Here is a 12,045-nt window from a genome sequence, read left to right as displayed (position 1 = left end):
TAACTAAAAAAAAAAAATTACTAATATCGGAAATGAAAGAGGAAACATCACCACGGATCCCACAGACACTAAAAAGTTAATAAACACCCAAAACAAGTCTATGCTCGCATTCTGACCTAGGTGAAATGTACCAATTCCTGAAAGACTCAATCTGCCAAAACTCACACGAGAAGAAATAAACACAAACCACCTGTACTGGCCTTTTTCACCTGTGACAGAAATGCCATCGATCATTAAATACCCTTCCCAAACGGAGCACCAGGCCCAGGCAGGTTCACTGGGGAACTCCACCAAACACTGGAGAAACGGTGCCCTCCGTGTGATCTTTTCCAGGGCCGGAAGCAGGGGGGACACTTCCTGCGAGGCTGGCATCGCCCCGATACCAAACTCGAGGCACTACAGAACTACCGAGCAGCGTCTCCCAGGAACGAAGGTGCAAAAATCCTCAACAAAATGCTAGCGAATTACGTCAACGACGTTTAAAAAGGAATCCACCACGCGGGTGGTTCAACACTTGAAAAATCTGTTAATGGACTCCATCACGTCCACAGGCTAAACGAGAAAAATCACACGATCCCATCACTAGATGCAGAAAAAGCATTTGACAAATTCCAACACCAAGTTATGATGAAAATTTTCAGGAACTTTAGAGACTTCAACTTGATAAAGAAAACCCACAAAAAACCTACGGCGAGCATGATACTTGGTGAGAAACTCGAAGCTTTCACACCAAGAGGTCGTACAGCGGGTGGACAAACTGTGGTCCGTCCAGACAGGAAGTGCTATTCAGGGATGAAAAGAGCCACCGCGCCACGGGAAGACGCGCACTGAGCGAACGGAGCCAGCCCGAGAAGGCTCCGCCCTGTGTGGTTCCAGCCACCGGACACTGGTGTCTGGCACAGAAGCACGGAGCCAGCGAGGTCGTGGGGAAGCGGGGACCAGGCGGTGCCCAGGGAACGTCTGGGCCGGGGAACTCTAGTGGGTACGTGTCGCTCACTGCACGTTTGTCCAAATCCGAGGAACGCACAGATGTAAATTACAGGCTCTGGTGACAACGATGTCAGTCCAGGCAGATCCGCTCCTTGTAACAGGGCACCGCCTGGTGGGGACACTGACAGAGGCGGGGGCTGTGCCTGTGAGGACTCGGGAGTTGTGGGAACTCTCTGTACTTTCCAGCCAATTTTGCTGTGAACTTAAGACTGCTCTTAAAAACAGGCTATAAAACCAAAAAAAGTGCTAAGAAAGGAGGAGGAAGGGAGGTCTGTCCAGGGGCGGGGCGGGCGGGGGCGGGTCCTGGGTGGGCCGAGCCTTGGGGCTTCCAGCGCCCACTGGCAAGTGCCCGCTCAGACCACCACCCTCAGGGCTGCGGCCCGGCCCTGGGGAGGCAGGCATGCCCCCGAGGCTGGTACCCTCTCTTCTGGGGCTCCTGGTCCATGTGGAGCACAGACGGCAAGCCGATGACATATGCACAAGCTCACTTCCAGCCCTGTGTGCAGCTGCACGCTGCACCATGAACTCGCAACAGCCCAGAGGACACGTCCTCAGCCAAGGAACACAGACGCCCTCCGCAGAGTGACGCTGAAGCAAGCAGCTGACAACACGGAAGGGGGACTGGGCTTTCTGGCTGGAAGGGATGAGGGGCGTGACGAGGTGCCCACACAGATAGGGGACGGTGCAAGGGGTGAGGGGTCCAGGAGAGCATCTGAAGGATAGCGCCTGTCCCTGGGGGAGGCTCATCCTGGCAACGCACCCAGCTGCATCAGCCTTTGATCCTGAGCCAGACCCCAGGGGACAGCTCTGTGGCGTCTCTGGTGGCAAGGCAGGAACCACAGACATGCTCCACAGCCTGACCGCCTGGTCGAGGAGCCTCCAGGCACCTACCAACCCCGGCTCTGTCGTTGGCCCTTCACTTGAGCTCCCCGGCCACTCCCCTGGGTCTCTGCCATGAACATCCCCGTCTGGAATGTTCTCCACACACAGCCACCTGCCCCCTCTGCCTCTCATCCTCAGTCAGATGGTGCCTGCCCCCCGCCCCCACCTTCTGAGCATGTCCACGTGGCCTCCGTTGTCCGTCGGCTCCCTGGCTCGCCTGCCGTGTCCTGGCCGTGCCCCAGCCTGGGCTGTGTGAGCGCTGGCGTCGGGCCCGCCCGGTCCCGCTGGCTCTGGGCACGCAGCAGGAACCGAGCTGCGGGCCCTCCGCAGCCCCACGGCACCTCGGGCTCACCGCCGGCCTTTCCACCTGACCCGAACCCAGCTCCACCTTATGACCAGGATGGCGAGGGGGCCCTGTCCCCGTGGTGGCCCCACAGCTCGCGTAGGCACGTGGCGGCCACAGGTGCTGGCTACGGCCCTGTCCCCCCAGTGCAGTGGGGTTGTAGAGAAAAGGCCCACAGTCGGCCCTGCCAACTGGGCAACTGGGTGTCCCACAGAACGGCACAGGACGAAGAGCAAAGTGCCTGAGCACGAAGCGACACACTTCCCAGGGGTTTTCTCCCAGGTTCTCCTCTGCGGTCACCTGCCCTTTGGCCGGTTTACTGGTGAGAGGGGGTGACAGCCAGCCAGCCCGCTGTTCCCCAAGCACAGGCTCCCCTTCCCGGGCACGTCCATCCCAGCACCCACAGTTGCCTGAGCCCTGAGGGGGAGCCCAGGGGTGCTGGTGCTGCCCTTCCACAGGGTTTGTCCCGTGAGTGCCATGGCTGCTCACGGGTCACTGCAGCGCCCCTGGCATGTCCAAAGGAGACACACCAAAGTGCAGACGGAGTCAGGCGGACCGGAAGAGGAAACGCGCCCAGCAGCCGAAGCCTGCAGGGCACTTGGGGCGCCACCCGAGGCAGAACCCTCCCCCCGAACAGAAGCCACACACAGGTGGGCACGGGCGTTTCCTGCTCCCACGCTGCATGTCGTGTTGGCCGCTGCTCGTGACCTGGCGCCAGCCCCACCGTCATCACCCAGCCGGATGACGACGTAGGCCAAGTGTCTGCAACTTCCCTTTCTTCCCGAAATTTACAGAACTGAGACTGATTTAAGGAACCTCATTTACATTCCTCACTTGCCAGTTTCAGAAGACCCGAAATGTAGCTGCCAGTGACCACTCTGGAATTTATTCTCTGTGGCCGAAGGGACTGCCTGCCACAGAAATCCCCGTAACGCTGCCATCGCTACACACTTAGTCCCAAAGAGAATGTCAATAATCGTGTTTTTGGTTTTCTGATTTCCAGACTTACAAGCCTAACACCGCCTCTCCCTTCCAAACACGATGTGCTCGGAAGTGAGCCAGGCCTAGGGCTGCTGCACCATCCTCCTGGCCCTGCCGGACAGGCTGGCCCTGCGCTAACCTGCGGGACACACAGGGCCGGTCACTGTCGCCTCCTGAAGGGCCACAGGACCACCAACCGCCTCCCGGCGTGTGGGCCCTGCCTCCCTCCTCCCTGAAGGAAGTGAGCCAAATCTATGGTGACACACCAACCGACCCGACCCCAGTACGTCGCAAGATTTTAGGTAGCAAACATCTACAGATTTCGGTAGAATGTAAATTCCTGCCCTTCACACGCGGCTGGAGGCCGAGGAGGCTGCCGGCTCCGCCTGGAGCGGGGGGAGCCCACAGCCGGGCAGCATCACTTCCGGGCCAGCTCCAGCACCTTGGTCACCATGGCCCCGATCCCGTCGTGGATGTGGTGCAGCGCGGTCTCACACATGAAGGCCGGGGTCGTGACCACCTTGTTTTTCTGGTCCACGTGAGCTTCGTGCACAGGCGTTAGGGAAAAACATCAGCCACCGAGGACAACGAGCAGTTTGTCGAGTGAACACCAACCACCGCTCCCAGCTGTTCCCGGGACACGTGCCACCGTCCCTCCCAGTGACTGGGGACATTCTTCCCGGCGTGATCTCAGCCCCACTTTGGGATGAGATTGGCTGTCTCGAGTGGTGGCCTCGTGACGCTGCGACATGGCAGCGTGCCACGCAGACCCCACGACGGCTCCGCAGGCGGCACCAGCATCGCTGCTTCGCAGACCGAGGCTAAAGCCACGGGAGCTCGGCCATCGGCCGCGGCCGCCGCAGAAGCCAGCTCCAGCTGGGACCTGCCTGACTCAACCCAAGCGCCCGCCCTGGGTCACGCAGACACCAAGAGGTGATAGCACTGGTCTCCCTCCACCTGCCCTAAGGTGAGCGGGAACACATGCAACCGACGGTGACTGCAGGCAAAGACACTCCCAGACGACAGAACCACCGTCCCCACAGATGGACGCGGCACTGTGTACTCCTGCAACGTGGCCCACGCGGGCTCCTCGGGGCCAGGTGCAGACCCAGCTCCCATGGCATCCTCTGTCCACCCCTAGAACGTGGCGGACGTGCTTGCAGGAAGGACATGGGATGATGGGATGCCATCCGCCTGAACCGCCAGGACACGTCACCAAACAAGGAAGGGGAGCCCCCGCCCCCCAGGCCTGGGGGCCCACACACTGCAAGTGCCCACGGGGCGGGGGCTTGAAACATGGCCAGAGATGGGTGCAGAGGTGCCCCCGCAGTGCCCTGCAGGTCCTGGGTGAAGACACCGCCTGCCTGAGGCTGCTCCGAGGCCGAGGGGCCCGCCACACGTGAAGGATATGGTCACGTCCTTCGCACGGTGCTTGGCGCCCAGGGCTTTGATGGCCTCTGCAGTCCCAGCGTACGGCCACTTGCCGCCTTCCTCCTGCTCGTGGCCCACGGTGACCTCGACGCCGCGGAGCACTTTGGCCGCGAGGACGGGAGCGATACAGCATAAGCTGAAAGGGGAGGAGAAAGGTCAGCGGAGGACCGCGAGGCCGGACGCCAGGCCTGGGCACAGCGGGCAGAGCCCCCGCCAGCTCTGAGAGCGGTGCCTGTCCCCCGAACCTAGGCCACCCACGGTAGTGTGACCAGTGGAGCCTGAGACAGCTGCTCCTGACCTGACCCTCATGCTGGCACCTCTCGACACAGGTGACAAGCCGTGGCAGCCTGTGGAAAGGTGGCCACTCGGATGACAGCTGAGACTCAGCTGCCAGATGTGCACTGGGCCTCCCGATCTGGTGTCCAGGGGCAGAGGCCACTCTCAGAGGTGACAGACGGCAGCAGCCGTCTTAAGCCGAGCTGTGGGGAGTCTGTCACACAGCAACAGACAGCCACAGCTGCGCTGACTGGCTATAACCAGACCGCCTCCTCTGGAGGGGCCACAGGGGACACAGCCACTGGCAGCCTCGCCTGACCTGTGTGCAGAGGCAAGTGAAGGCCGGGCAGCTCTGCCTGGCACCAAGTCCCAGACACACCCACAAGCAGGCTGTTCCCAAGGGCCCACAGGGATCCCACCAGGCTGCTCTCCTGAGCCCAGCGGTTTGGCCAACATTGTGGCTCCAAGCCCCCCGCCCCTGAGAATACAGGTGACAGAAGCCACAGCAGCTCCAGGCAGGCCACCCCACCATGTAGTGGTCAGGGCCCACCCCCTCCCAAGGGCACCTGCCCTTTCCCTGTGTCCTTAACACTCATGTCTGGCCCACTGCTGACGCTCCGGGCCAGGATGAAAGTGGCCGGTGGGCCAGGATGAGACGCTGTGCGACGTGTCCGCGCTTACTGTGGGGTCACAACTGACACGGCTCCTGCTCAGACTCCTGAGCGCAGCCCTCTCTCAGCCACCGACGGAGCAGCAGGGCAGAGGCCACACGTATCTTGCACCTTGAGACTTCACAGGGACCCAAAGCCCCGTGGGAGACCGGGGATGGCAGCTGCAGCCACAGGCCTTCCGGTCGGCTGCTCGGGTCTGAGGCCACGGACACTGGCGCTCCTGCCCTGAAGGTCAGGGCCATGCTCGTGAGCCCCTCGCTCTCCTGCACGCTCCTGACAGGCGGGCCGGAAGGGGCGACTCAGGCACCACCAGGGCAACACTGTCACTTTCTGGATGAGGATGCCAAAGGAACTGCGGTAGGAGGGGTGACCTGAACTCCCGCATCACTGTCCCACCCCAGGTAGCCGGGGCAACCCTGGCCTCAGTTGTCTGGGCCTAACTCAGCCGAGAAGCCTGTTTATGCGACAAGACACGGCCACGGGCAGAGGGCCCGTGTGCCTGGCTTCTGTCTCGCTTATGCTTCTGAATCGGTCACAGAAAGGGTGCCTGCCACATAAGTGAGGCTGCTCCAGTGACAGCGGCCTGGGAAGTGAGACGCACAACATGATTGTCACCCCTCTTCACACAAGCCCCGGTCTGGAAGAACGTGGGCAGGAGGCGCTGTGCGTGAGACCCCTCCCAGGCTCGGATCCCAGGCTAGTGCAGGCTGTGCGGAGGGGCTCCCGGGACAGTGACTGGGCAGCTCTCAGTGAGTGACCACAAGTCTGTGAGATGCTGCCCAGTGAGGGGACCGTCCTCTGTAGCTTTTCTCTCAAGGGTCCAACATAACTTTTTCTGGTTTGCCAGTAACACGGCAGCAAGCAGCTCGGGGGTGCCGGGAGTGGCCTTGAGTTTGCACCCAGCAAACCTGCTCCTAGTGTGTCTGCCCCGCCGTGCTCCTGCCAGGCCTTCCCCAACAGTGACCAACTGCAAGGATGAGGGACACATGTGCCCCGGCTCACTGCCATCGACGGACCGCACACCAAGCTACGGCAGAACCATGGGGCGACCGCGGGATGCTCGTGGACTCGGAAGTCTGATGAGAGCAGGTCTGACCACGGGCCTGGGGGTGCAGGGGAGACCCTAGGGTGTGGCCAGTTGGAGGCTCCAAACCCTGGGTCACAGGGTATGACGTGTGCACCAAGAGCAACACGCGGCAGGGACGGTGCTCACGGCCATGACCCAGAGCGGAGACGAGGGCCAGCCGTGGGCCCGCTGAGCAAGGACGGGAAGGCGGAGGCCATGCCAGAGCATGGGGCACTGGCAAAGGCTGACTGGGGAACCTTCTAAAAGCTGATGACCTCTTCCCTATTAAGTCATCGTGAGAAATTAATGTAACCACACGACCAAAGACTTTTCGGAGCTGGAAGGCACCTGTGAAAGTGTGTGAATCCCCTCAGTTAAAACCAAGAAAGTGACCTAGTCTTCAAGAGCACACGGCTCAGAGTGGCAGCTCCTGGCTTCGGGCCACGGGGTCCAGCCCACCCTCTAACCCCTCAACCAGCGGTCACCGGTCTCCAGTGGCAGCCCCGCCCCCACCTGGGCCACGCACCCGATGGGCTTCCCAGCCGTGTGGAACTCCTTCAGGACGCGCTCGACGTCCCTGTTGACTTTGCAGTCCTTCCCGTCCACGGCGAACGTGCTCCTGCAGGGGGAAGAGGCCGCCTGACGTCCCACAGCTCCCGTCTGTCTACGACCCGGCCCCGAGACCTCCCGTGCAGCCCCTCAGCCCCTGAAGTCATGTGCGCACGTGTGTTTGTTTGTTTCTTTAAAAGGAAGCGTGTAAGGCAGAGAGCAGCTGGGCAGGGCTTCCAGGATGAGGCAGGTACTGGACAGCTATGAGCGGAGGTGTGGACAGCACTGAGGACCAAAGGTGCGGGGCCTGGAGGGCCTGGAGGGCTGGGGGTGGGACAGCAGCATCCGCCCAGCCTGAGTGTGAAGGGGACAGAGGCGTGAGGGACAAGAGGGAGCGGTGACTCCTGGAGCACTGCCGCCGCGGTGGCAGGCAGTGCCGTCAGCAGAGGTGGGGAGCAAGGAGGTGCAGAGCCCCTGGGAACGGCCTGGTCGGTGGGAAGTCGAGCCTCAGGGCCGGCTGCCTGCTGTCGCGGCCAGGCGTTGTGTCACCAAAGGCCCCTAGGCTGGGACAGAGGCACCTTCTTATCTGTGACACAAGGAAATGCTCGATCTGGGGCTTGATTTTCTGATGTGTTGTTTCCATCAAGAACCTGTGGCCACGCTGTCACGCACACCACACTGCATGTCTGTGCAGCTGAGACAGCTTGGGGTGAAGCCCATCCGTCACTGCAGCCCCGTGCCCACCGCAGGAGAGGGTGCTGGCACAGTGGATCTCCGTGGAGCACGGGCACGAGGGATGGAGAAGAGGGTCTGAAACCCAAAGGCGTCACAGTGGCATCCTCCCGGGCTTCCAACCAGGGACTGTGACAGCTACGCAGAGCAAGGCAAGGAAGGGCTCCTTCCTGCAGTCAGGACGGTCAGATGACCGGAAAAGCAGTTCTCTGTGCTGCACAGCCCACGAGACCACGGGCGTCCGCAGGACTACTATGGGGACACCGCTGTGCAGCGAGGAGACCCCCCACACTGAGGGAGCCATGCCCAGGACGGCGGCCGGGTGCCGGGAGGGCTGAGGGGAGCAGGGAGAAGAAAAGCGGCCCCGGCTACAACGCGGCCTAAGCCCCGCCCGGCAGCAGTTTCCTGTCACAGCTGCTCCGTGCACCATCTGGACCCCGAGACCCCAGGAGCAGCTCATGGCACCACCCGATCCCCATCTACCACCCCAAGGGAAAAGCGGAAGGCCCTGAGCTCAAACACACACAGGTTTTTGGCAGCGCCGAAGCCCCCCGGGAAGATGGCGGCGTCGTGGTTGGCTGCGCTGAGTTGGGCCAGGTCGGTGATCTTGCCGCGGGCGATCCTTGCCGACTCCGTCAGAACATTCCTGGGAAAGAGCACAGAGCGCCACACCAGAGCGCCACACAGGGTTCAGCACGTGACGGGAGCAGCAGCGGGTGGAGCCCAGGCGGTCTCCCGCCCCAGGGAGGGTGCTCGCATGTGACCTTCAGGTCAACACACGGAAAGGGCAAGAGATACGGGATGAGAAGCTCTGTGCTACAGGTCTCCGGAACCTTCAGACTGACACTGCAGAACCCAGGCCGTCACCTGGAGCCTCCTGCACCCGTCAGGGGCCACCAAGAGGACAGAACCCCAAGTGTCTCAAGCAGACGGCATTTACTTGGGGATCTGATGGACGGCAGTGGTAGGAAGCTGCCACACGGGGTGAGGGCAGCCATCCTAGCATCTACCGCAGCCGGGCCCAGGCACTAAAAGCAAGTGCAGGGAACCGACTGGGGACCGAACCGCCCATCACCGTCTGCACTCGGCTGCAAGTGTCTGGGAGCCACCGCCTCCAGGGGCTGCAGTCCTGCCTCCTGGCAGGACGGGAGGGGGAGAGGTAGGGCGCAGGGCACGCAGGGCCTTGAGGACAGACGTGCTTCAGAGAGCTACTCGAAGACGTGTGGGGCCCAGGCAGGTGAACGAGGGGCAGCCAAACAGGCGCACACCTTGGTCAGCATGAAGGTGGGGGCTCACGCGGCAGGAATGTTTCGGTAAGAAATGGGCGGTGAATATGCGAAGGGAACACTCTGAGGCCGATGAGTGCAGGTCGGCCCGGGGACGAGGCCTGAAGGACGTGCATCCGGACAGATCTGGCTCTGGCGAGATGCAAGGACACTGCATGCAGCTGCGCGCAGCTCCGCCCCGCCCCCGTTCACAGCGCAGGAGGAGGGGGAAACGCACACCTGCTTTCGCTCTCAGAAGGCTGCCCCTTGGTGTGGTCGATCACATGCATCTGAGGGACGTCAGGGGCGAAGATCTGGACCTCGGCCCCACCACGGCTCAGGTGCACCAGCACGCTGCGTGGGAAGGGACCAAAGCAGACTCTGAGATGTGCCCAACCCTGCTTCACCTGTTAACATGATTCTAAAAACGGGATTTTGTAAAACAGGACTTCAGCTTAATGTCAAGTATAAATGCCTTAGGCATGTTAACATCCCACTTACTTTGCAAAAACCTATAATCACTTGCTGAAGACCCAAATGGCCACAATTTGAAATCGTGTCACTGAACTAGCCTGCACAAACCAGTTGGTCTCCAAGTTCCCTTTACAAACCCGGTACAGGGACGGGGGGACCCAGATGGTGTCACAGCCTGAATGTTTGGGTTCCCAGGCAGTTGCAGGGTGCTTTCTTCCTAAATGCCTATCTATGCGGGGCTCAAGGGCTTGAGGGTGGCTCTGGGTCGTGATAGTAAGTTCAATTCCTGGTCTCTACCAACTTTGCCATCATGGGGGTGGGAGACACAGAGACGCGCAGGTCTCCCCGAGGGCTGCTGATCACAACAGCAGTCTACTGAGGGCTACTTTGTGCCAGGCACGCAACAGTCACCAATCCTTCGCACACTCGGTGCTGTCACTGGCCCCCTTTCAGAGGAGGTGGAGGCACGAGATGCACCACCCTGCAGAGGCGGGGTGCCAGTACTCACCCGGGCTCTGCTCCTCCCCGCCACCGGGCACTCCACATACAACTCCCTTGTACCCCCCTCCTGGCCCTCTGCCGCCCACAAGCTCCACACACTCCCAAGTTCACTCCTTCTCTAGAGCCAACCGCAGTGCATGCCAATGACTACTGGATGAAGCGGCTGGAGGCTCTGTACAGCAACCAGCGTCAGGCTCCTCTGGGTGACCGTGAGGCCTCGAGCTTGGAGCCGGGAGGGGGTGTTCCTGCACCACCACCTAACTCTCCCCCTGGAATTCAATCTGAACTTGACAGCCCCTACTGGTCCTGCTCACAGGTAGCCTTCTTAGTGAAAAACTAGAATATGAACTACTCAGCAACAGCCGACAGGTTACATTAGTGACCGCCAGTCTACAGACAAGGGTGCGTCGTGGATGGAAACCTCCGCTGATGCAGAATAAACGGTTCCAATATCCAGGCGCCTGACCCCAATGTTCCTAACACGTGGGTGTTCAAATCTCCGACAGGAAGACGTCAAGTTCTTATCTGATGACAGCGTTACAGGTGAAAGCTAAGAAACTTATTTTGTGTCCCGCTGTATTTTACAGACACGACTTTAAAGCTTCCCTCTGTGTCTCCCTGCGTCTCGTCAGTCACTTTTGCTTTTCTCATCGCGGAGTTTCTCCAAACAGTTGAGAAGACAGCGCCCCCACCCGCTCCGCAGGCGTCCCGAGGGGCTTACGCTGACGCCTCGTGGAGCTCCGTGCCGTCGTACACTCCGCAGCCGGACAGCACCTGCGGGAGGGGCGCAGGTCATGGGGAGTCCACCTGATCGGGGTACCTCGGGAAGGGGAGGGGCGCCCGGCTCTGGCTGTCCGCCCCCACGGCCCCGCGGGCGTGCACTCACCAGCGCGACCCTGGGCCCGGGTCGCGGCGCGGAGCCGTGGAGGGCCGCGCGAGGGGAGGGCGCCAGTCGGCTGGGCAGCAGCGGCCGCAGGCAGTGGAGCGACGCAAACGTGGAGGCCGCCGCCAACCGGGGAGCCACCAAGGTCCTGGCAGCTGCCATGGCCGCGCTGAGACAGTAGGGTTAGAGGGTCACCCGGCGGAGGGATCCCGCGCGGAACGATCCCTGCTGCGCCTGCGCAGTCGCCCAGTTCCGGTTCTAATCGTGCGAGCGCTCCGGTGGGGCGGAGCCGCGCCTGCGCAGTCACCTAGTTCCAGCGCTACTCCCGTGAGCGCGCAGTCGCCCAACGCTGCTCCTGCGCAGCGTGCGTGTACGGGGCTGTCCTGTCCTTCAACCCGCGCCGCTTCTGGGGTGGCCGCTGCCCCTCGATCCTGCCACGGCCTTCCCGGCCCGGCGCTACCAGCTCCCGTAGGTTCTGGGCCGCGCTCGCAGTGTGTCCTCGGAACGCGCGCAGGGGGCCGCTGGCCGAGCCACTGCGCCGAAATAGACTCCCGGGAATAATCTCAGCGTCTGTCATCTCGCCCCTAAAAGCGGTTTCCGAACAGCGAAGAGCCGGCGCCCAGACGTCCGAGTCCCCTACATGATCAGTTTGCGTCGGGATCCGGGTGCGGTCCTCGCATCGCGGACGGGGTCCTCGCATCGCGGAGCGCCTGCCACACCCCTTCATGTAGGTGCCCTGGGCGTGCGGACCGCTCCCGGGTCCCTGACACTGCCCTCGTGTCCCCTGAGGACCGCAGCCCCGCTGGAGGCTCCCCGCGGACAGCCACAGGGGCGGCGCGCTCCTTCGTCGGGAGCCCGTGGTCTGTGGGCTCGTCCTGTGACGCGCACGCCCGCGAAGCTCAGTGTGCGTCCACGCCTTAATCTTCGTAAGATGGTGTCCTTCGGGTACTAGACAAAACTCTAACGTTAAAAAAGACGTAGTTTCCCAAGATTTGGTTCAC

At 61.6% G+C, this 12,045-nt stretch overlaps 1 protein-coding gene across 2 annotated transcripts; it reads right to left on the bottom strand.

The window, feature by feature from the left end:
• Positions 1-3,075: 3,075 nt before the first annotated feature.
• On the bottom strand, positions 3,076-11,292 carry GATD3 (glutamine amidotransferase class 1 domain containing 3). 2 transcript variants are annotated; one of them, XM_039857591.1, is made up of 7 exons: positions 11,048-11,287; positions 10,883-10,935; positions 9,427-9,540; positions 8,448-8,567; positions 7,167-7,259; positions 4,607-4,763; positions 3,076-3,743 (listed from the first exon to the last, which is right to left on the bottom strand). In XM_039857591.1, the coding sequence occupies exons 1-7, from the start codon at positions 11,204-11,206 to the stop codon at positions 3,615-3,617; spliced, it is 825 nt and encodes a 274-aa protein (XP_039713525.1). In that variant the 5' UTR covers positions 11,207-11,287; the 3' UTR covers positions 3,076-3,614. The 2 variants fall into 2 exon arrangements, with proteins under 2 accessions (XP_039713525.1, XP_039713526.1); XM_039857592.1 differs by lacking the exon at positions 9,427-9,540 and having other exon boundaries at positions 11,048-11,292.
• Between the last annotated feature and the right edge of the window lie 753 nt (positions 11,293-12,045).

This window comes from Pteropus medius, unplaced genomic scaffold, assembly GCF_902729225.1.
Source record: "Pteropus medius unplaced genomic scaffold, Ma_sr-lr_union100, whole genome shotgun sequence".
NCBI lineage: Eukaryota > Metazoa > Chordata > Mammalia > Chiroptera > Pteropodidae > Pteropus > Pteropus medius.
This window is presented reverse-complemented; position numbering and strand designations above follow the sequence as displayed.

Bases quoted from the DNA above. Each gene is read 5' to 3' on its own strand.
- GATD3 (XM_039857591.1), bottom strand. From the start codon at position 11,206: ATGGCAGCTGCCAGGACCTTGGTGGCTCCCCGGTTGGCGGCGGCCTCC. The intron at 9,541-10,882 runs GTAAGCCCCTCG...CTTCCCACGCAG, and splicing joins GAGCTCCACGAGGCGTCAGC to CGTGCTGGTGCACCTGAGCC. The intron at 7,260-8,447 runs GTGTGTGTTTGA...TTCCCCCTGCAG, and splicing joins TTCGGCGCTGCCAAAAACCT to GAGCACGTTCGCCGTGGACG.